Consider the following 26,363-nt stretch of genomic DNA (forward strand, 5'->3'; position numbering starts at 1 on the left):
CGGGACAAAACAAAAGGCAATGAGCAAACGGCGACGATCACAAAAGAACCGACGCTCGGCTCCCAATCATTTTCACCCAAAAAATTTCCCAGCACAGCTATGTATGAAGACCGACTGTTTCGTCCCTCATTACCATGTCCCGTGGCTCTCGGCACAGAAAAAAAGAAAAGCCCTGGCTGGTGCGTAATAAACATCATTCAATCCATCTTACTCTTTGTCCTTGGTCAGGTTGGTGCCAGTAAACAGATCTGGTAATGATGTACTGTGCAAACGCTGCGACAAGAGTGACAAGGCTCATTTTCAGGCGAACTGAAGGAGCTCTGCGCCTTGAAGCAGAGGGGCTTGGGCAAATTAGTCTGCCCAAATGGAACAAACAGCAGTGACAGACATTGCAATTTACTCAATTACAGGCCCGACACATATAGGCTATCCTGCTCACAGAAATGATGTAGGATAGAGAGATTGAGTCTTTTCTGTTTGAGAGACGTTTCAGAGATGATCTGAGGTGAAGAGAAGGGGAACAGACACAGAGGAAAGATTTCAAAACCACACAGCGTTTGGTGTTTAATCTGCTGTTGCTACTGCTTAAATTAGTCACACCGTTGTTTCTAATAGTGAGTTCTTTTTTAAATAACATTTCCTCCTTGTCTTCTTCTTCTATTATTATTATTATTATTATTTTTATTATTAATAATAATTGTTTCTTCATGTGCAATGTGTAATACTATAATAACTTGTTTCCACTGAGTAAATGTTACAGTATGGTTTGGTATGGTCATCTTTATTAGGCTTGTGTCTCCACTGCCAAAGGGTATTAATGGTACTCTTTTGGTGGGCGTGGTGCTTGACAGAAAGTTGCAGTCGGCGTCATTCTTGCTCGCAGTTCACATATCGTATAAAAAACGCATCTTACTAAACAAATGCTTTATATACTTAAATACTTATGTATGAATAAATTTTAAATACAAACCTTTCTATAAACAGAATGTGATTATAGCTGCAGATTAATTAAAATGCAAAATAGCCTACTGTAATGTCTGCGATTATAAAAAATAAATAAATTTAAACATTTATAAACACATAAAGTGACTTACAGTCTCTAAAATGATACCATATACAAATGTAAAATACCCAAAACTTAAATTTAGGCCTCATAAATTATACAAAACATACACAGTCAGTACAATACTCTCATATTTAATCTTTAGCAGCACATGTAACGTTAACATTATGTTAAAAAGTAATTCAGTCATTTCGAGCTCATAAAAGTCCAAAAGGCATTCATTCATTCATTGTCTTTTTGGCTTAGTCCCTTTATGAATCTGGGGTCGCCACAGCAGAATCAACCACCAACTATGAACTGCCAATCCAGCACGTTTTTACATCCATTCACAGCCATTTACACACATACACTACGGATAATTTAGCTTACCCAATTCACCTGTACCACATGTCTTTTGGGAAACCGGAGCACCCAGAGGAAACCCATGTGATCATGTGGAGAACATGCAAACTCCACACAGAAATGCCAACTAACCCAGCCAAGGCTTGAACCAGTGACCTTCTTGCTGTGAGGCGACAGCACCACCTACTGCACCACTGCATCACCCAGTCCAAAAGGCAATGACAATAATTAATCAGGGCAGTTTGTTCATCTTTTAGGTTGCTGAAAGAATCATTTGCTCCTTTGTTTTTTTGTGCTTCACTCTCGTGTTTGTCCGTTTCTAAAAAAAAAAAAATGTCAAGAAACACTTTAATAATCATGTGTACGTTGATATTATAAGCTCAAGTAGTTCCTTATTTCAAATATAGATGACTGGCAAGCGATTATGAGCTCTCTGGAGAAAGTAAAACTGCTCGCACTTTAGACAGCCTCATAAGGAACAACAGGAGAACAGGTTTATCTTCTTGGCTTTGTGGTTGTTCAGCAAGATGACAACAAGGTTTGTTTAAGCTCCGGGCGACCATCACTCGTTATTATATGTATATATAATAACAGTGTAATGGTATCCACCTTTTGGTACCCTTTTGTTGTGCTAGGCACCCTTTTGAAAGGGTACCCAAAATGTGGTATGGCACGATTTACTTTTTGGTACATTCTCACAATGGAAACGGGCATAAAAAGCGTACCGACCCATACTGTACCGTCCACTCAGTTGAAATGGGCCATAATACTGTAATACTGTGCACAACAACCAATACCATGTCTTGTTTTTGTGATTCTAACTCAGAAAGTCTATCATTTTTAAATAAAAAGTTCTGTCATGAAACTCTATTGCAGGGCTTCTTAAAGCCTGGACTCTGATGCGGATCCAGACAGCGAGGGTATTCAATCCGGACCTGACTCTATTTTATATTCCAAGACCATGCGTATAGGATTCAAATTGTGGATTTCCTTCATTGATAAATGCTTAAAACTTGTAAATAAACTGTTCAGTTATTTTGTTTTAGTAAAAAAAATAAATAAATAAAAATAAAGGTCAAAAATCTAATTTAAGTTTTCTATAACACTTTGTTGTGACTTCGTTGTTATGATATCCAGTGATCATACAAGGCTTCACATGACCAAGCGGGTTAAACATGCCTGCTTTAACGCACCGCAGCAAAGTAATTATTTAAATGTATAAAGATGTTGATCTCACGAAAAAAAAATCGTTTAAAAAAAATCGATAATTCAACGTTTAATGGACAGATAAGTATGCGTTTATTTTGCCACAAGCAATTCTGTTTGATTTGTAATGAGAAAATTGGAGTTGTTAAGAGTGGAAATGTGAATTTCCACTATGAAATGAAACAGACATTTCAAATGGCAGTATCCAGACATAAAGGCCGCAAAACTACAACACCTAGTTTTCATTACACACCTTTTGTTTTTTTAATCTGAACTGCATGCAATGCTTTTTAATGCACACACCTAACCCCACCACTAACCCTGCTCCTCACAGTGATGACACTAGCTCCATTGAGTGCATTGGGTCTGACATTGCAACTCTGAGATATGCAATCTCAGCTTGCATCATCATGGCGGCATCCAGATATTATTGGCCTACCTTTTATTGTGTTTTATACAAAACTGCACTTATATTAATGGCTTTGCAACAATTGAATTGTATTGTGATGTAATATCAATCAGACTTGGACCTTTTAATGTAGACATTGAGAACCCCTGCTTTATAGGGTGCAGGCTGATGGGTCATATATGTAATCTGCTCCTACTACTGTACGTCAACAACTACAAGGTGCAGGGGATTAGTTGCTGATGCCTTAGCTTACTCCTCAACATAAACATGCCTTTACATTACATGTTTTTTGGATGCCTTATACACCAACTCCACTTCTGTATAGATCTGCTACCGGGGTTACATGTATGCAATGTTTGCAGCAGCAGTGTGTTATTTTTTTAGACAGCATGTCTGTACTACTGTCATGAGCAAGTCTCTGTACTTGCTCCTCGCCAATAAACATAGCAGATCTATGCAGCCAAGCTCAAACACATCAACCGTGCTATTTACATTTTTATTACCTTTCTAAATCTCTCAGAGAGATGCCATGACAGAATTGTTTTTTCAACAACCAGGATGGATTCCTTCACTTGGGCGACGTTGACCAATAGGAGCATGTAATCTGTTCTGTATGCAGCTGTTTAAATGGCAAATTGAAAGAGAGAGTGACTGAACTGCTAGGTGGACATGAAATGGAAGAAACCTTTGTGTAGTTATACAGTAGTGACAGTACGCTTGCATGTGTGATGTGACAGTAAGGGACAATGACAGATTAAAAAAAGATACACAAATGTTGGCAGTTGTATACTGGAATTAGTGTATAAAATAAAACAGTCAAACAATATGTTCTCATTACAAATGTATTGTAGGTCATTTTAATGCATTTTTGAAGGTAAATGTCTGTGTACTGAAAGTTTTGTTGTCAATTTTAATTCTAAGTAACTATAGCATTTGTGAGAACAGGGCTGCTTTGTTTACAGTTGTTGCAGGGAAATCACTTCTGCAGCTTTAAATTTTGCACCTCTTTCTTGCACAGAATGATTCTGTTTTTCTACTCTTATAGTTCAGAAAACACACACGTATATGTGGGAAACACTTAATAGATGATTACAGAGGCATTTATAATGTATGCGGCTACTAGATGACAGAATGCTTGTCATAGGCGTCATTTGATGATTGATTGCAAAGCAATGTGTAGTCTGGCATATCGGTACCCACAACACATCAGGATTTAATCTAGACAAAACTTGCATAATCTGACACAGCGACTGACGTAACCCACAATACAAATTGGCTAGTCTGAATGGGGCTTAATAAAAGCTGTATTTTTCCAATGTACATAGAGTGCATCCGGAAAGTGTTTTATAGCGCTTCACTTTTCCCACATTTTTTGTTACAATCTAATTCCAAAATGGTTTAAATTCATTATTTCCTTAAAATTCTACACACAATACCCCATAATGAAAATGTGAAAAAAAAATGTAAATGGTTGCAAATGTATTCAAAATAAAAACCAGAAAAATCACATGTACATCAGTATTCACAGCCTTTGCCATTAAGCTCTAGCATTCTGTTTCTACTGATCCTTCTTGAGATGTTTCAGCAGCTTAACTGAAGTTCACCTGTGGTAAATTCAGTTAATTGGGCATGATTTGTAAAGGCATACACCTGTCTATATAAGGTCCCAGGGTTGACAGTGCATGTCATAGCACAAACCAAGCATAAAGACAAAGGAATTGTCTGTAGACCTCCGAGACAGGATTGTCTCGAGGCACACGGCTGAGGAAGGTTACAGAACAATTTCTGCTGCTCTGAAAGTTCCAATGAGCACAGCTGCCTCCATCATCTGTAAGTGGAAGATGTTTGGAACCCCCAAGTCTCTTCCTAGAGCTGGCTGGCCATCTAAGCTAAGTGGTAGGGCAGAAGGGCCTTAGCCAGGGAGGTGATCAATAACCTGATGGCCACTCTGTCTGAGCTCAAGCGTTCTTCTGTGGAAAGAGGAGAACCTGACAGAACGACAACTATCGGTGCGGCAATCCACCAATCAGGCATGTATGGTAGAGTGGCCAGACGCAAGCCAATCCTCGCATGGAATTTGCCAAAATGCATCTGAAGGAATCTAAGTCTATAAGAAACAACATTCTTTGGTCTGATGAGACTAAAATTGAACTCTTTTGAGTAAATGTCAGGCTGTACGCTTGGAGAAAACCAGGCACTGCTCATCACCAGGCTAATACTATTAATACAGTGAAGCATGGTGGTGGCAGCATCATGGGGATGTTTTTCAGTAGCAGGAACTGGAAGACAAATCAGGATAGAGGGAAAGATGAATGCAGCAATGTACAGAGACATCCTGAATGAAAACCTGCTACAGAGTGCTCTTGACCCCAGACTGGGGTGATGGTTCATCTTCCAGCAGGACAATGACCCAAAGTACACGGCCAAAATATCAATGGAGTGGCTTGATGAATGTCCTTGAATGGCCCAGCCAGAGCCCAGATCTAAATCCTATTGAACATCTCTGAAGAGATCTGAAAATGGCTGTACACCGTCACTTCCCATCCCACCTGATAGAGCTTGAGAGGTACTGCAAAGAGGAATGGTCAAAAATTCCCAAAAATAGATGTGCCAAGCTTGTGGCATCATCTTCAAAAGGACTTGTGGTGGTAATTTTGCTTTCAAAGGTGCATCAACAAAGTATTGAGCAAAGGCTGTGAATACTTATGCACATGTGATTTTTCAGGTTTTTTATTTTTAATAAATTTGCAACAATTTCAAGAACTCTTTTTTCACATGAATTTATGGGGTATTGTGTGTAGAATTTTGATGAAATAAATTAATTTATTCAATTATGGAATAAGGCTGTAACATAAAAAAAAATGTGGAAAAACTGAAGCGCTATGAATACTTTCCGGATGCACTGTATACACAATATAACCAGCAATGTTTATAAAAAGTAATATAAATTGACTGAAATTAAAGATTTATTCATATGAAAGACAAACTTAACTATAAATAGTATCATATTTATCTATTTATGAAAGTATGTGCTATTATTATGACAACCAGAGACTTTCTTTACAGTGTGAACAAGGCCTTGTCTTCAACATAGCTGTATAGCAGCTAATTCAGATATGCATTAAATGTAGTAAAGAGTAGGTCTAATTAGACTACAGCTATTAGCCATCTACATTTAAGTATTTCCTGAATCGGTTATACAGAAATGGCTGGACTAAACGTTATTCCTGCTTGTACAGCAGATAAGCTGCTGTAATAATCAGATATCTTGCTGATGACTGTACCTGTGCAGACGATAATTAGAGAGCATTTCATTACAATGCTCAAGTGTGTTTTTCAGCCCTCTTTCAACTTTCCCAAGTGCAGAAGTCCTCAATTATTATTTGCATGCTCACCTAATAAAACAAAATACCCTATAACAGTATAAAAAGAGCGATATAAACGTCTTTTCCCTCCGACACTAGGAGGAAATCAGCTTTTGTGCAGCATTTTTAGGAATGCAGCACACATTGTATGAGGGTACATTTCTCAAGATGACAACCGAAGACACGTTGCTGTTTTCAAAAGCAGTTTAGCAGCAAAAAAGAAAAGAAAAAAAAGAAGAACTAAAAAGAAACACACTTCTTTGCTCAACATGAAGCAGCATTCAGAACCTATTTTACTACCATAATGTGATGCATTTCTGAGTGCAACAGAATATTCAGTAAGGGAAGAATGTTAGCAGTTTGAGGGGAAGAGTTGAAAAATAAAAAGAAAGAGTGATGTCAGCCAAAAAGACCGACTGCAGAGGCGGTACAAATTATTACATTTTGCGTGAAGAATTATCTCTCTTTCTCTTTGAAATAACATGCATGAATGAATGTGGTATGTACAATAACACCAAAAAGCAAACAGGGTCCTTTTTTGGATTTTGCATAGACTTTAATGTTCTAAGCAGAGACCCAAGTCATTCACGTCTCAAACTCGCGCTCTCGGGTATAACCATGCAGACACAGATGCACACACTAGAATACAAATGCAAAAAGTAATTAAAAAGGCCTTTTAGGGGACTGGAAGCACAGCTGAAACAAAAATCTGCCTTGCTCGCGTGTTCTTTTTTGGACCCTCTGATCGAGGTCTGTCTGCCCACCCTCCACCCTCCTCTGTTCTCAGTTTCTCCAGCTTCAGCTGAATGCACGGCTGATTGAATCTGCCTCTCTGATTCAGTGAGCTCTCTGCCAGAAAATCAGTCAATTAAAATGGCCAAGGGCCATAGCTCCGCCAACAAGATGGAAAAAAAAAAACAACAATAACAGTCCACAGTCAGCACAACAGAAATATCAAAGAAATGAGACTCAAATTAAAGCTGCAACTGAGGAAAGACCTCATCGACAAGGTCTGGACCAGGGGAGATGGAGATGAGGAAAGGATAGGCCACATAATCAGAAAGATAACATTGTATGGTTATAGCTGTTTTCTTATTCGGTAACAAGAACAGCAACATTAAGTCAGAGGCAAAGACTGCTCCTTCTCAGAGCAAACAGACTACATTTACATGTGAACAAATATAATGTATATAATGTATATAATGTAACATGTAATAGATTACTTAAAGAACATGTAGAATCTAATTGCCTTATATATACACTTACCAGATACTTTATTAGGTACACTTGTCCAGCTGCTCGTTAATGCAAATGTCTAATCAGCCAATCATATGGCAGAAACTCAATGCATTTAGGCATATAGACATGGTCAAGATAATCTGCTGCAGGTCAAACCGAGCATCTGAATGGGGAATGAAAAAGATTTAAGTGATTTTGAATGAGGCATGGTTGTTACTGCCAGATGGGCCTGTTCTGAGTATTTCAGAAACTGATGATCTACTGGGATTTTCATGCACAACCATCTCTGGGATTTACAGAGAAATGCCCAAAAAAGAGAAAATTTCCAGTGAGCGATGGTAAGAAAAAACATTGCCTAGTCTGATGAGTCTCAGTAAGGTTTCGGCGATGTCGACAAATTTGGCATCGTACGGTGTCTAATGTAAAACATTGCGATGGACGATGGCATCGTCGTCGTAGTCGGTGGTGAATTAATTATTCATGAATAATTTATATCCTTGGCACACTTTGGGCCCATTAGTACCAATTAAGCATTGTGTCAACTCCACAGCCTACCTGAGTGTTATTGTGGACCATGTCTATCTGTTCAAGACCACAGTGTACTCATCTTCTGATGGCTACTTCCAGCTGGATAACGCACCATATCATAAAGTGTGAATCATCTCAGTCTGGTTTATTAAACATGACAATGAGTTCACTGTATTCAAATGGCCTGGTAGAGTTTACCTAATAAAGTGGCCGGTGATTGTATATGCAGCAAGTTAATAAGATCATACATTTCAAGTTGATAAAACTAGTAAAAATAATGGATATCACTACAGGTTAGTAAAAAAGTTGACATCTGAGTTCTGCTTACAGTTCCGGAACTAGAAGGTAAAATGTAAATTTTCAAAGTTCTATGAACACTTCATTTGTAAATGCATTTCATCTCTATCTACAGTGAATGTAAGAAAGAAGAAGAAAGAAAAAAAAATACTAGCCTAGAAGTGTAACAGTTAGAGGACTTCACATTATACTTCTGGTCACAGACACTCTTTTCATTTCTCAAGTCACACCACAATGACTAAAGTCGCATTGTTCTTTTGAGTGTTTTGAAAAAGTGATGATGCCACGTCAAGGTTAACCAACCTGTCATAATGACTCAAGAAACTATTTAACAACAATGTATCCAACACAGTAATCCCTCAATACAGCATTTATATCAGAAAATCTAAATTTACAATGTTTGTATAATAATTATTATTTTTTTAGTCTTAGTCAAACGTTGCCACAAAAAAAAAATATATAAAAAATATTTTTTATTAAAAAAAATGTATATATAATAAAATATATATAATAAAATAAAATAAAAATGATGGCATGGGGCATGGTGGCTCAGTGGTTAACACTAACACCCCACAGCAAGCAGGTCGCTGGTTCGAGTCTATGATTGGTCAGTAGGCATTTTCTGTGTAGAGTTTGCATGTTCTCCCCATGTTCGCATGGGTTTCCTCTGGGAGCTCCAGTTTAACCCACAGTCCACAGATATGTGGTATAGGGGAATTAAATACCCTAAAATGGCTTTTGTTTATGTGGGTAAAAATGCAAGAATGTATGGGTGTTTCCCAGAGCTGGGTTGTGGCTGGAAGGCTGCATTAAACACATGCTGAAAAAATGCTTGGCGGTTCATTATGTTGTGGTAACTCCTGATTGATAAAGGCACTGAGTCAAAAAAATAAATGATTAAATTAAATTAAATTAAATTAAATTAAATTAAATTAAATTAAATTAAATTAAATTAAATTAAATTAAATTAAATTAAATTAAATTAAACATGACAAAATTAGTTAACATCAATGCACACAAAGGTAAAGCTTCTGTTAAAGTCAATGTTTTCTGTCTATGTTTGCTTCTGGCCAACTATGTGAGCATCACTTATTTTGAAGTATAGGAAAACTCTCCACTGGGTAGTGAAAATTGCTCAGCTCATCACAAGGCCCATGTTCCTGCTCTTAATAACACTAAAAAAAGCACATACACTAAAACGTGTTAAAGGACAGTCATCAAGATGTTTCCTTTCACCTGTCCCAGAGTGTGTTCACAGCACTGTCAGGAAGTGCAGGAAGTGTGAGAATCCAGGCCTAATCAAACACTACTGAGCAACTTCTTTGATGTCCATAGCCACTTTAATGGTCTCTGACACTTCAGACAAGAATTGCTGAACTAATGCACTTTCTGTACTGGTGAATTTCCTCTCTTTCTACCAATGCACTAAAAATAAACAAAACTCAGCATGCTATCAAAGACTCTAATCACTGCAGTTCCTACCATGGTTTGCTAGTGTCTCTTGAAGCTAGGAGAGTGAGGATTACTCATGCAGCTTCTACTTTTGTCATAAACTAATCCCAGTAAAAACTCACCATATGGGTCACGGCACCAACATATCCCCTTTTAAGTGTACTTGCCCAACAATGATGCTAAGGACCACAATTTCTAAAAACAATTGTTAGTGCCTTCTTGAGACTAGGAGGCTCCTAGATTGATACAGTTTCATCCTGCACAATTACAGCCATTCAGGATCTGCTTGCCCCATTCAGATTGGTCCTACTGCATTGGATGCATGCTAACAAGGACGCTAACCATTGCATGCAGGGCTGATAGTGGAAAAAATTCCTGAGCCTGAACTTTTTTTCCTTGCCCCTGAGGTGAGTAGGGGTGGGGGTACTATGTATGCAACGCACTTTTAACACATAACTTGTGGGCCCCTGGGCCCAAATATATTAACAGCCTATGTGTAACCCTGATCATCATTATTGTCAAGTGGCTCTTTTTAGACACATGCTAGTAATGTCAGTGACACATGCCAGTGTCAGTGATCTTGTGACATGTGCCAGTAGGTGTCAGTATAAGCACGTTATAAGCACATTAATCTTATAAGTCTCTTTGCTTTAATATTTAGAAATCATTAGGCAAATGACACCTGTTATCTTACATGCATATATGTTATGAGTTTTCAACATGCATTTTATTATAACTTTTTAAAGGATATTATTTAAAATACCTTTAAATGAAAATAAGTTAAATAATAAAATAAATGAATGAATTAAAAACATAGAGAAGTCCGTATTGTAGGGAACAAAGGAACTGCCAGGATGCAATAATATACAGTACAACAGATAAGTGTAACCCCTCCCATACATAAGCATGCCACAATAAATTTGACTGACATGTACTGTCAAATGACTATATTACGTACGGAAGTATGACTACGAATACATAAAATAAATGCGTTTAAATTAAAACATCGTGGAGTAGCTCAGCAAATAAACTAACTTGCGACGCGATAAATTAGGTTAAAAGTCGCGTAATGATTAAATATGGTTTTGCTCGTGTTAATTAATGTCATAAGCTTCGCCGGGTGTCGATGTCACTGCAGTGACATGCAGCACGACACTCTGAGTGACACAGGTCACTACACATGCCACTAGCGAGTGACACATGACAGTGGAAAACCGGACGTGCCACCGGAAGTGTCACTACACTCAGTGTCATGTGCCAGTGTCATCTGTACGTCAGATGTCGTGTCACTTCATGTTAAAACTGCTACTGTGAATCCGCGTTCAAGCGCACACAATAAGCTAAAACTCGCCCCAAGCACCGGCAAAAACAAATAATAATGAATGTGTTGAGGAAAGAGTAAGGACATATCTTAATTATTTATTAATAAACTTATTCTGAGTCAGTCGCAAAGATCCTGACTGGCAATCTCCTCTTGGACTCGCCTTTAGAAATTCATCTTTACGGATTACATGAAGGAGTTTTTTTGTTTTCGATTTGTTTTATTTCGTTAAGTAATAATTTAAAGCTTTCTATAAATATATTTATTATGTCTGTGAGGCATATACATTTTGCTTCATTTTGTTAAGCGCTCCTGTTCAAAAACCAGACGACAGAAAGCGCATACTTTTGGTTTTCTTTATTTTATAAAAACGCTGTAACGTTTTTTGATGTATTACTCGTACTTTGTGAGCAAAAATGACGGAAAACTTTAAATTGCTCCCACTGAAAAAATGCAAGTGATTGCTCTGGCGCCTCGATGTCCTGCAAGCTTTTTATAAGCAAACTATGCGCCTAATAGCACACATTCTTTAACTTTTAAGCTACCATTGTTTTATACTTGAACTGTTTTATATCTTTTATTTTAGGCAAGTCGTGATGCTCTGAGAAGGCAAACTGATCAAACAGACAATGATGGTCTTCCGCTGGGCGCTGTTCGTTAAAAAAAACTTATTTTTAACGAATAAAAAATGCTCCAAACGTTTTTCTAAATAAGCTGAATAAAAAACGAAACTAAATATAAACACTTTGTAATTAGGCTACATACAAAACTGAACTATTTCATAGCTGAAACACTAAGATGTTTAAGGAGAAGGGGGAAATATATTTTTGTCCCGTCTATTGCTTCACCGTTATTTCGAGAATAAACCCAGCGTAAATATGCAGATGTCATTCCCAAAACATATCAGCGTATATGTGCCGAAAACAAAAGTTTCATACAAATTCTGAATGGATTATAGCCTGGAAAGTGCAAAGCACGCTCCTCTTATTATCACTAAAAAGCGTTACTAATCTTAGTTCATAGAGATCTTACAAAGACCCGTTATAATTTATAAAGCTCTCTAAATTACACAATTAATCTTTTATTTACATGGCGTCTACACTCAAAAGATGATTCACGAGCACACAAAATGGCACTTAATAAAAACCAATCCGGCGCTTTCAGCAGTGAGTGAATTCTGTGAATCTAGAGAAATGACAGATCAATATCCGTGAACCTGATTTTTTTTTTCCCCGCAGCCACAGTACGCCGGAAATCCGGCGTGGTGCCGGAACGCTATCACCCCTGTGCATGTAATGTGTGTGACTTTGAACCTGGTATGGTTGTTGGTGTAAGTATTTCAAAGATCTACTGGGATTTTCAAGCACACCTATCTAGGATTTACAGAGAATTGTCAGAATAAAAGAAAATATCCAGTGAACAGCAGTTCTGTGGGCGCAAATGTCTTGTTGATGTCAGAGGTCAAAGGAGAATGGCCAGACTGGTTCAAGCTGATAGAAAGGCAACAATAACTCAAATAATCACTCGTTACAACTGAGGTATGCAGAAGAGGATTCTGAACGCACAACATGTCCAACCTTGAGGCTGATGGGCTAAAGCCGCAGAAGCCTACAATTCATACAGGCTCACCAAAATTGGGCAATAGAAGATTGAAAAAACGTTGCCTGGTCTGATGAGTCTCAATTTTTGCTGCAATATTTGGATAGTAGGGTCAGAATTTGGCATTAACAACATGAAAGCATGAATCTTTCCAGCTTTATATCACCGGTTCAGGCTGGTGGAAGTGGTGTAATGGTGTGGTGGATATTTTCTTGGCACACTTTGGGCCCATTAGCCATAGCGTAGCTAAGTATTGGCAAAGTCCCTTTAAGGCAAGTCATTTCACTCGGCGGGCATCTTTAAAATGCCTCTCGGGCAGTATGTTTGGGCATTCTATCTAAATGGGGATACATTAAATTCTCCAAAACTACTTGCCAAGCTTACGATTACATTACATATTAAGAATAACCAATAAAAATTAAACAACAATCATCTATTTAGTTTCATTTCGAAATGTTTGTATCACACAAAGTCTGTAGTAACTCATGTATGGTATGAGTCCCTCCCCCGGAGAATTGTCAATCTATAGCGATCACTAATTGGCTCCTGTTATAGAAGGCTGCCTTTATTCGCCATATAGCAATCACTGATTGGCTCCTGTACTAAAAGGCGGGGCTTCATTCGCCATATTGACAGTTACACATTTCCCCAAAAGTATACGAGTAACATGTCTTGTGTATTCTAGAGTCTTTGGTATTGGTACCTTGTTAAATCTATGCCACGAAGCATTACGGCAGTTCTGAAGACAAAGGGGGGGTCTAATCTGGTACTAGTAAGGTGTACCTAATAAAGTGGGTGTAATATGATATAGTACTTTTTTTCTGAAAACTCAATCAATTAATAGTTTATGTACATTGATAACATGGAAAGGACTATTTAATTTAACATTTTAGAGTGTGTACTCAAATTCACATTCTCATTCACATTCATTAGGGATCATGTTTATTCATTCATTAATTTTCTTTTCGGCTTTATCCCTTTATTAATCTGGGGTCACCACAGCGGAATGAACCGCCAACTTATCCAGCACATGTTTTACGCAGCGGATGCCATTCCAGCTGCAATCCATCTCTGGGAAACATCCATACACTCTCATTCATACTCATACACTACGGACAATTTAGCCTACCCGATTCACCTGTACCGCATGTCTGTGGGGGAAACCGGAGCAGGGAGATCAGGCAAACTCCACTCAAAAACGTCAACTGACTTTGCCGAGGCTCAAACCAGCGACCTTCTTGCTGTGAGGCGGCAGCACTACCTACTGTGCCCCTGCGTCGCCCACAGGAAACGTTAAATTAATTTTAATTCAATATAAGATACTTTTCAAACACTAATAATTATAGTCACAAGATTACGTTTTTCTCACCGTGATGCTATTTATGTTTCTGTCCGCATTCCCATAATGCCACAATACACCACAGTCTAAATCATAGAGAACAATATGAAATACTTTTTATTGTATCCATACAACATATATAGTCATTTTGCATCCTTAGAAACAGAAGTGGAAGTTTACTCATACATCCTCAATTACTTTGATTTTGGTATTTTGTTTGAGACAATGTACCTTCTCTGGATTTCAAATTTGAGTTTCTGGGATGTAAGTGAGCAAAAACAAGGGTGCTAAATACTACAGAACACAGAGTTAGGTGTTAAGAGTGCCTCTTAAAGGCAGAGGATTGAGGTTTGAGTTCATTCTGGATATACTACTTTAGATTCAACCAGGATTTAAAGCTGAATTTTTGGCTTGGGCGCTGGGCACTCTAACAAGAATGCTAGAGACAGAAGGATCTAACATCACTTGCTTATGCCCAGAGAGTGAAATTCCTACTACAAAGATTACATTATACTTAAACCTCACTCCTACCCCGGTCACAACATCAATATATTGCCTCAGGTTCTACTTACTCAATCCTCAGGAGGATTTTAACCTGAGTTTCTGGCATGGGAGTTGTGCATGCTATCAAGATTGCTCAAGACCATAACCCCTATTGTCCGTTGCTAGTGTACCTCTAGAGGCCAGGGTAGTGAAGCTTACTCATACAGATTCAACTACTAGGATTGTGCACCAATATAACCCCTCTGAGTTTTAAACCTGAGTTTCTGAGATGGGATAAGGGCATTAAAGTCTACAGCCCCTGGAATTAGGTGCTAGAATGCTTCTTGAGGATAGGGGATTGATGTTTACTCAGACAGCTCCTGTATCTAGTCTCTGTTACATTCACCCTCTGAACCTCACTCCAATCCTTATCACAGCAGCAATACAACCCCCCTGCCGGGTCTACTTGTCCAGTTCTGAGGGAGATTCAAACCTGAGCTTCAAGCACAGAAGGCATAAAATAGAACACAAATGGCCACAACACAGTTCCCCAGTAAATGGTAACATATAGCAACAATTTTTCCTGACAGTGAAACAACATTTTGTTAGAGGTCACACTGGCACTACTATTGTTTTGCCAAATTGATAAGCAATGACATTCTCTTGCATGTGAGATACATCTCTGAATGCACCAAAGGTGTAGCAAAAAAAGCATGTATTTTTTTTTTTTAAGTGTGAACAGCATAAGCCATTTCAGCTCAGTTTAAAAGCAAGTCACTAAGACAGCTAGAGATAAACCATAAAGGAATCTAGTTTAAAGACAAATGAAACAGCACTGTCCTTCTCCACAACACTGACAACGAAAACAGCTGAAACACTGCAATAACGATCAGCTTTGAAGGCATTCTGTTCCCCAAATTGCCAGCTATCACTATGGTTTTACTGTGGTAACAATAACCACGGTCAGAAACATGGGGATTCCTTTCAGATTTGGATTAAACAACTGTATATAAAATGCATTACTTAATATAATTATTGTAACATTATTGAAGTTAGTATTGTTAATACTGTCATGGTATATATTTAATTCAAATCTGGGTCTCAACCCATGTTCCTGCCCTTTTTAACACAAGCTATCATGAGATGTACCACTTTATAATAACTACACACTATAAACCATTTATAAAGCATTAGCAAATAATGAATTTATTATCTGTTAAGCATTAACTCTACATAAATAAACGTTAGTAAGCAGTTTATAACTGCAGCTGCAAATGCTCTTTTCTTGACCTTCAACCACATTTATAATGTGCTTAATAATTGTACTTTCATACTTTCATTCATAAAGGGTCACAAAACACTAAAACACATTTTTGAGCTGTTGACAATCGTATATGTTTCCCACACTGCTAAAAACACTATAAGGACATATATTTTTCTAAAAAGTGAAAATTCGTTGTTTTTGCATTATTTCAAACAGTTTGAAACTTTTTGAAACTTTTTAAAATTGTTGAAGCTGCGTCACGACCATGTGATCTTAGCGTGTATTCCAGCTTGTAGATTTTACAATGGGAGTACCGTATTAGGTCTCTGAGTGTGTTGCATTGATTCATGAGAATGGCTTGGTTCAAACCAATCAGCGTGATCTATTATGTATGCGCTGCAACTTCATTAATATGCATGCTAGCTTCGAAGACTAAAAAACAGTGTTCAGACGGCAGAGATACGCCACGTTGTGTTTCCAAAAGGAGTGGGAAAAGAATAAGAAAAAAATTTGAGATACGGGTCGTCAGTGTTGCTTTTATAATGTGCTGCAGTTAAATTTTGTTTTCATTTTCCCTCTATGAGAGTGCAGCTGGACTCACGTGTGGATCAGTGCATGCGACGCACGACAGAAATACGTTTGTACTGAACCTTTTTTACTCTAGAGCTTTTCTCATCTGGAAATGGTGAAATCCAGATTTGCTGCTGGAATTTTCGTCTCCTTTAAAAAAAAGACACAGCTCCAGTATGTGTTGATTTTCCTGTCTACAGATTTGGTAAGTGTGTGCAATCAGCACCCTTTCTTTGTACATTCAGATGGCAAAGTTAAAGTTTGTATGGTCAGCAGTACTCTTTCAGTGTTTAAAGACAGACCTTAGTCAAAATGATTTCTAAGTTAATTAGTTTACGTTAATATCACTACAACATTATGGACTGAAAGATCCGCTGTAAATGCTGCTCTCTAAGTGTAAGCACGTGAACACTTTAAGCAAACTATTGCCAACTGTCGTGTTTAATTTTCGCTGCATTTTGTGACAGGATAGTCTACACACAAGCGGCTTTCTGACCTACCGAGTGCATCTGAGTTACTGAGAAATGCAGAGTTTTTTTTTTCTCTTATATGACGTGCGGTATCAAGCATTCCACCTTCATTAAACACACTGTCTTTCTCCCCTACGTGTGTGTTTGTTTTTCTTCTGTGAAAATAAGCGCATGCTCAAATGGGAACTCTCATACTTTGTCAATAATTTATATTTCAAAAATGGAAGTACAATTATTAAGCACATCATAAATGTGGTTATAAGTAAAGAATAGAGCATTTGTAGCTGCAGTTATAAACTGCTTACTAAGGTTTATTAATGTAGAGTTAATGCTTAACAGATAAGGAATTCACTAGATGCTAATGCTTCATAAATGATTCATAGTGTGTAGCTATTACAGTGTTACCAACATATCAAATGCTTATCGTAATCATAACTCTAAAATGCAATATGATCATTTAAATTATTAACACTTTTACTGCCGATTGTGATTCATGAAATGGGCATCATCGAAAAAACAAAACAAAAAAAAAAAACATGCAAATTATACTCGCCCTCCTTAATGTACAAGTGGCTCAAATTTGCTCATTTTGAGGCTGAAATCAGCAGACATGCAAGAACTTTAATCAAAAGGTAAAAACAATACAACACTCTCCATCCAGAGCTCCTTCACAGGACTTCACACTTGTAAACACTCACTGCATCACGCTCGCAATGCTCTCACCACCGCCCACATTCGTCAGTGCTACCAAGCCGACCAATCACAGAGCTTGCCCTACGCATATGCGCAACATTATTCGAGAGGTGCGCGTCAATGTAAGAAATGACATCTTTGGATAAATCATTCCTTATAAATACAGTATGTGACACTTTAACCACCATTTGGAGGTGCCCATGTTGCTGAGCAATGAAGTCTATATAAAACAATGTGAAGACCTGTGTGTCCGCCCTTACACTTTTTTCTTGACCTTGAAAATATAATTTTTATAATATAATCTTTTTTCGATTAATCATGTAGCCCTAGGATAAAGTGGTCCTATTGAAAACAGTTAGTCTGAAGCCCTGCCACAATATCTACCATCAGTTTTTATTGTATTTCTTGAGGATCAGAAGGTTGAGGTTTACTCACACAGCTCCAAGCTAATCTCTGTTACAGCCACTCCATAAAAAAAAAAAAACAACGCAACAGCAATATATCCCCCATCAGGTCTACTCAATCAGAGAGAGATTCAACCATACGTTTCCAGTAAGGGAAATTGGGACAATAACAAGAACCACAGCCTTGTGTTATTAACATAGCACAGCCTATACTACATACTATGAAAGCATCAGTACATTCTATGCATTTGTTCTAAACACGCAGCTAGTTTAGATGTGAGGCCACATCAACAACGTGGAAATACACAGAGCAGGGGTTTCAGGAAAATTACATGAATTAATATGTTAACTGCTACCCTGATAACAATATCTTGGCTTATTAAAATATTTGCAGCTTAGGGCCAAATAAAAACAACAGTCCTTAATTATCATGTTCCTCAAGGAGCGAAGGAAAGAAAAGATAAGCAACTCACACAGGCTGCGAGAACACTGGAGGCTCGTCGTTGACATTGGCCATTCGGAGACGCACAGTGGCTGTGCCGGTGCGAGGAACCTCACCCTTATCCACTGCCATCACTACAAATTCATACAGGTGGTTTTGCCTCTCGTAATCCAGAGGGCCTGCTGGGAATATGGTGCCATGGGCTGAAATGATGAAATCTGGGCTAAGCGTGTAGTATGTAATCTCTGCATTCTGCTCCGAATCACAATCGCTGGCTGATACTGCAAAACACAGGGAGAGAGAGAGAGAGAGAGAGAGAGAGAGAGAGAGAGAGAGAGAAACAGGGGTGAGTATTAAAACATTAAAAGTTACACTACAGAGAAGTGCAACATCAGCTAATAGGATCAATCTTTATTTGAGCTTCCCTGTGTAAATAGCTCGGGCATCGGCTCTTGTCAAATGAACAACCAGAATGGTTATACATGACTGGCAATCAAAAGATCTCAAGTAGGAGTCTTATTGCATCTGACAACTACTGTAAAATGCAATGGCGTTCAATAAGGTGTGAGCCTGTTTCAAATGAACTATGAATAAGGTGTTGCATACACAATAGCTGCTTTGCACATCAACTCAACTATTTTCGACAAAAGGGGTACATATTTCCCAAGCTGATATCTGATTTTACTGATTCTGCACTTTGGAAAATCAACAATTTCTGCTGAACAGTATATATCCCATTTAGAGTTGTACTGTATGCTATAAACCACATTACGGAAAAGATCAATTGTATACACTGATAACAAACTATATTTAAGACAACTGGATAGAAGGATGAATGGATGGAGGATGGATGGATGGATGGATGGATGGATGGATGGATGGATGGATGGATGGAAGAATGGATGCAGGAATAGATAGATTAATGGATGGATGGATGGATGGATGGAAGAGTAGACGGATGGATGGATGGTTCTAGCAAGAGACAATTGTGTAATTGCCAATAAAGATGTGTGGATATACATTGTTATACATTTAATTCCAAGCCAACATGTAGGAAAGTGTAAAAAAAATGTTGATTTCATCAATGACAATTGCTTGACATAAACAGAAGCTTGACAGGTCTGCTGCAGCAGTAATGTCAATGAATATGTTCACTCCGATCCATTCATTTAATTAATGAACGGTGCAACGCAGCAGACTAAAAAAAAAAAAAAAGTATATAGCTATATATATATATATATATATATATATATATATATATATATATATATATATATATATATATATATATGTATGTAATTTTTTTATCTTTCTGACTACATTTTATGTGTTGTTTTTTCATTAGATGAGCAGATCAGTGCACATGCATTCATATTACTAACACAGATGACCATTCAAATTTCTGTTTTTGTCAAGATATAAAGCAACAGACATTTCTACATACTTATTTTCATTGACAAAATTAACACTGATGCAAACTGTAATGATAATAAAAAGCAGCAAACCAGGCTCATTCTGATTATGTACCTTTATATACATTTCTAGAGAGAGCAAAATACGTTTCATTAACTATGTGTATGATTTTTGAAATCTCAAATTTCTCTTGCGAGTGCCATTTTTGCCTGCTGTTCTCGCAAAAATCCACCAGTGGCCGCTGTTGATTGACTTACTGACTGACTAACCAACCGAACGATCCCCCGTTTTCAGTTTTTACCACATTCTAACTCTGTTATTTACTTGTTTATCTTTTGGCTTCTGTTTTGTTTTACCCGCTTTCTGGAACTGTTCTTTACTGGACCGAAACCCCATAATCGCGGTCAACTCTGCTCTGCACCTCAAGTCCGCCGACATACATGTCAAGCTACTGGACAAATAGCAGAAAAGCTGTTCACATGCAGGTAAGCGGTCAGCTGTTTAGGGTGAAAAGGAACGCCATCATACCGTTTCGTAGAATTCTTTTTAAAGACAAAATGCAGCCATATGTAGCTCTGACTACATAATTTGCGATCTCCAGTATTGTATATGGGCTGTGTTTTCAGAATAAGCCTGTGTTGAAAATCAGAGTCCAGAAATAGTACCACATACCAGTTCATACTGTCAGTGCAAATGTAGGACATTGTAATTCATTTATTCATTTGTTTGTTTGTGTATATTCATTAATTTATTTGTTCGTTTTCATCTACTTTTCTGGGGCTGGGTTGCAGCAGTCTCAAGGGAGAACCTTAAACTTCCCTCTCCCCACACTTCCTCCAGCTCCTCCGGGTGGATCCCAAGGCGTTCCCAGGCCAACTGAGAGCCATAGTCCCTCCAGTGTGTCCTGGGTCTTCCCTGAGGCCTCTGCCCAGTGGGACATGCCTGGAACACCTCCCTAGGTAGGTGTCCAGGAGGCATGCAAAACAGATGCCCAATCCACCTCAGCTGACTTCTCTTTATGAGGAGGAGCAGCGGCTCTACTCCAAGCTCCTCTTGGGTGTCAGAGCTCCTCACTATCTATAACGGTGCACCCTGCCACCCTGCAAAGAAACTAATTCCTGCTGCTTGTATCTGAAATCTTGTACTTTCAGTCATGACCCAAAGCTCATGACCATAGGTAGAATAGAAGCGTAGATTGACCGGTAAATTGAAAGATTTGCCTTTCGGCTCAGTTCCTTCTTCTTTGCTTCTATTTTAGTTAAAAATTCCGTTATCACAATGTACATATCTTCCAGTACATTAAAGCCTCATTCACATTACGAGTGACTCGCAGTGGCAAAGCAACAAGTGAAGGGAAAAAGCTACTTCCGGCGACCTCCGTCTACGCGAACGACAGCAACTGTTGGCGACCAGGTGAGTGTGTAGAGCGATGCGACAAAGTTGAGAACCCATCAACTTTATGCAAATGAAGAGATGCTTTCTTGAGCGACAGCCAATAGGAGCACCAGTAGAGCTCACGTGATCCTCTCTCAGCTCGCTCAGAGGCCGGTTGTATTCTCCGTGCTGTAGATCTACACAGACGTGTTTGCAGTAGGTTGTTACCCAGAGCGACAGACAGCTACAAAGTTGCTTCTAGTGCGAATAGGGCATAAATAAGTAAACCCAACTCTGACTATTGATTCTCTAGTTTCTTGCATAATCCTAATTGGATTAATCTTGCTGTTTGCTCTCAATCAGGACCTGCCAACTGCACATACCATCGGCCTATTGGAAGATCCCCCACCTAACTCAATTCCATCTAACCCAAACAAAATAAAAGATTAAAACAAATGGAAAATTCCATACTTATTCCCAAGCTTCCGCTGTACATAAAGCTGGAGTACACCTCTCAAAAAAAAATCCCGGAAACCTCAGCCATTACGAATGTGACTGTTTCCACAGATGTTTAAATTATAAATTGTCCATCACATACATTATACATGCATGGTTGGTAGCCACATTACTGTACAAATGATTCTTGAAAAGTAGTCTTTCTTCTGTTCTCCAGGATAGGTTTAAGTGGAGCATGCAGGATATTTCGTGCTGGGAAGAGATAATTGTTATGAAGCCCACACAGACGGGTGTGCAGATGCTAGCTAGCGTGCACCTGCTAATCAGCACATCTGCTGTACACCTCACCGCATCACCTTTCCAGTTCTGCCAGGAGTTTCTGCGCTAAGCTCTCAAAATGTCTGCCAAGACCCGTTATTCTCCAAAGCGGAGAGGCTTTTTTTAAATAGCAGTACCTTTCCAGTGTGTTTGTTTGTCCTCTTTTGCTTGGTGTTGTGTCTGCATATGCATTCTGTCTGTCATTGTCAAATGTTGTTGTGTCCATCATTTCATTTCTGTGGTGCTTTGATGCCAGCTGTGGTTGTCTTAAGCAATTCCTTGCAGATTTATTTATGTCTGACACAAGTGGAAACTGAATTTTATAGAAGTTGTAAAATAAGATATATAAAAAGATTAAACATTTGCTATAATAAGGTATCAACATGCACAAATATAAAATTTGTCTTTAGGGTAACACTTTATTTTGATGGTCCATTTGAGTATTAGTAGACTGCCTGCTTAATATCTGTTGATACTGCTACTAAACAGACATTTAACTCACTATAAGAAACTTTGCAAGTACATGTCAACTTACACTAACCCTAACCTCAACCCTAACCCAACCTAACAGTCTACTTATAATCTAATGAGATTTAGTTGGCATGTAGATGCAATATAACTTCAATTTAAAAAACAGACCCTCAAAATAAAGTGTGACCGTCTCTAGTTGTAAAAACCTGACCTCAATGAAATAGCACACATCAACAGGTGCACTAATGTAAAATTAGCAAAACAATCTCACAGCAATTCAGAAATTTTTGATTTAATAGCTAATTTGAGTTAATTTATATTATCGCATTTGAACCAGTGTTGCCAGATTGGGTGGTTTCCCACCCACTTGGCCAGTTTTAAATTTGATTATGCAGGTAAAAATGGCATTGGCGGGTTGACAAAATTTGGGCAGTTTTGAAACGTTAATTGTATAACTTATTAAACAAAACATAGCTGTGTGTTCCTACTCCATTCAATTAGTAGTAACCAGTGTTTATTGCAAACTGCGTGGGTCCACCCGCAAGAAGGAAAGTTGAAGGAAAGCTATAGCAAAATATGACTCCCGGGACAAATTGGACTCCCCTTTACGTGCAAGCACATCATGCAGCGCCTGCAGTTAAACTCACTGCAGTTTATCACAACATTTTTATCCATCATTTTTTTTCCCCACAATTAACATCAAGAACAAACATAGAAGCATTGTCTGATGGACAAGCAGTACCTAATTGCGTTCAAAAGAATTTGAAATGCCAAACAGGATGAACGTATACCCTATTTCGATTGTAAAACAGACTCTAACAGGTAGTGGAATATACACAACAATAAGTGCAGTATGTCGGTTAGAGGGGGCAATGTTTTATATGTGATCCAGTTATGTTGTAGTTTTGTGACTGCCGGTGTTGCTTGCTGTATGTTTAAAAAATAATGACAGTTAAAGTAAATAGATTAAAATTTATATTTTTGGCTTGTTTGGGTGGGTTTTGGACAGGTTTTGGTCAGAAAAAAAGTAATTTATATCTGGCAACACTACTTTACGTTTTAGTCAGATTTGCTTATCAACCAATGAGTGATAGGGTTAGGGTGTGGAGGCATGACTACTTAAAAAAAATTAAATAAATTAAAAAACGTATAAATTAAATCATACAAATTAGCCTAATTTCCAAACTAGGTAAAATAGTTACAACTCCTCATGAAATCATGTATATCAGTATGTTAACCTGCTCAGTTACATTGTCAAAATGTCTTCCAAGATCTGCTAATCTCCAAAGGGTCAGGTTTTTATTAATATAAGTAACTTTGTAGTGTTTGTTTGTTTTGTTCTCTTTTGTTTGGTGTCGTGTCTGCAAATGCAGTCTGTCTGTCGTCGTCAGTTGTTGTTGTGTCCATCATTTCATTTCTGCGGTGCTTTGATAGCTGCTGTGGTTGTGTAAAACTTAATGAGAATATGAAAGCTGCTCTTATCATAGCCCAGGGCATGTGTCTTCCATTCTGTGTGCTACAAGTGCACTCTCAGGAGTTAGTGCATAGACTCTAGATTCAATGTGCAATTTAGACACATGAAAGGGCACATCAGGGGAGAAGTGCTTCAAAGGTGGTGTTAAACAGAATGATAGAGGAAGAAAATAGCATCTTCTCGCCTTGTTTTCTCTGTGTGCGAGAAACAGACTTTGTCCATAAGGGCCACACTAGTCTCAAATGCCATGGCTACTGGTTGCACACAGACTGTTCATGCTCAGTCTGAATCTTTGATGGTTTTACTTACTAACTCAAAAACTATGTTTGCTGGTTGCTCAAATTTCCTAACTGAAATAAGCTGAAACAACCCAATTCTTGAGTTTTATTTACAACAACGTAATTGTACTTAAAATGTTCAGTCCACTTAAACCTGTAAAAACTAATAAGCTAACTTAATTCCTTTATGTTATGTTGTCTCTACACAAATCAGCATTTCACATTAGCCCCTTTCACACAGTGATACCGGTAAATATCTGGAAAATTTCCGGAAAGACTTTACCGGTATATTGAAAAAAGCGCTGTTCACACAGGCGAGGACGTTACGGAAATTTTCCGGAAAAGAGCATTCACACATCCATTCCAAAATACCGGTAAATTCTGACATCATTCACCACAAATGAGCTTTAAACGGCTGCGCTTGTATTTGTAAACATTTGACTAAATTAAAAACTCTCTGGATGATCAATATTGTGAACAACTTTCGCAGGATCACTTTCACATGTCAAGATGTTCATAATATGTGCGTGTGCAGGCGCTCATAGGCGCACGCAAAGCTTGAAGGTAAACAAACAACGGCTTATCATAAGCATGTCATCGATGATTATTTACACAGTTGGCATTAAGAAGAACATATAAACATGATCTGACTATCTTCTAGCAGCTAAATGTGTCTGGAAAAATATTCAAAGGCTTTTATCCTCACAAACTGTGCGGACGTAAATGCGTCTGACTGTTGTGATTGGCTAAAGCAGACGTCTCACGTCAGCACGTTCTAGACGTACACGCGCTTATTACGGGAATCTTCCTTCTGCATTCACACAGCGCAGCATTCCGGCAAATTGCCGGTAATGTTACAACTTCTCTTTCCGGAAAATAGCCAGAACGAATTTACCGGTATTTTCAAAAAGGACCTGTTCACACATACAACCTTTCCGGAAAATTGCCGGCAATTTTCCGGAAAGGTCTGTATGTGTGAAAGGGGCTATTGTCTATGATGCTCAAGGTGCACACAGACAACTGCAGGAGGTGATGATGATAAACACATATTTAGTTTTAAATGTCGGCAGAAATATGATATAGAAACGCACCAAGAAACATACAAAACATGCCTTTTTTGTATATGGCTGTTTTGTTTTTCATAGCATTCAACCTCAGCAAAAATATGCACATTCAAATGCCTCTCATCATGAAAAATGTAATAATAACAGAAATGTTGATTATAGGTGATGCAGTGGTGCAGTAGGTAGTGCTGTAGCCTCACAGCTAGAAGGTCGCTGGTTTGTGCTTCGGCTTGGTCAGCTGCCTTTTCTGTGTGGAGTTTGCATGTTCTTCCAGCGTTCGCATGGGTTTCCTCTGGGTGCTCTGGTTTCCCCAACAGTTCAAAGACATGCAGTACAGGTGAATTGGGTAGGCTAAATTGTGGGTAGTTTATGAGTGTGAATGAATGTGTGTGGATGTTTCCCAAAGATGGTTTGCAGTTGGAAGGGCATCAGCTTAGTAAAACATATGCTGAATAAGTTGGCGGTTCATTTCGCAGAGGAGATTAATAAAGGGACTAAGCCAAAAAGAAAATGAATGAATGAATGTTGATTATACTTAATACATTTTAAAACAAATTTACAAATCAACTGAAATTTTAAAAACGTAGATTTCCAGCTAACATTTGGGCGCTGTTGGACACCTTCTTAAACACTGTTGATTTGTCATTGTGTTCACATGCTCAACATAAATTACTGTGATTCGCCGTGAAGGTCATCGGTTCACTAAACTCACCGCTGTGTGTACTGAGTGTAACCACAGATACAGGGACACTGGACACACAATTTATTAGCGGATCACTTGTATGTCCGCTTATAAACAAACCAGCTGATTGACATGACTGAAATGCTTTAGTGTCCTTGTATCTGTGTTTACACTCAGTAAACAGTGGTGAGTTTGGTGAACTGATGACCTTCATGGCCAATCACATTCAGTAATTTCTGTTGAGCACGTGAACAAATGGAAATGGATGCTTTTAAAATTTCAGTATCGATTGAGACCGTATTCTAGAATTGTGACAAACGTAATATATATATATATATATATATATA

At 38.2% G+C, this 26,363-nt stretch overlaps 1 protein-coding gene across 1 annotated transcript in view; it reads right to left on the bottom strand.

The window, feature by feature from the left end:
• The window catches only part of si:ch211-186j3.6, a 435,691-nt gene that overhangs the window by 235,609 nt on the left and 173,719 nt on the right, over window positions 1-26,363 (bottom strand). Inside the window, exon 6 of the mRNA XM_001920953.7 lies at window positions 18,518-18,767. Coding sequence (XP_001920988.3) covers window positions 18,518-18,767 — 250 coding nt within the window. The remainder of the gene's footprint in view (window positions 1-18,517; window positions 18,768-26,363) is intronic.

This window comes from Danio rerio, chromosome 7 (genome assembly GCF_049306965.1).
Source record: "Danio rerio strain Tuebingen ecotype United States chromosome 7, GRCz12tu, whole genome shotgun sequence".
NCBI lineage: Eukaryota > Metazoa > Chordata > Actinopteri > Cypriniformes > Danionidae > Danio > Danio rerio.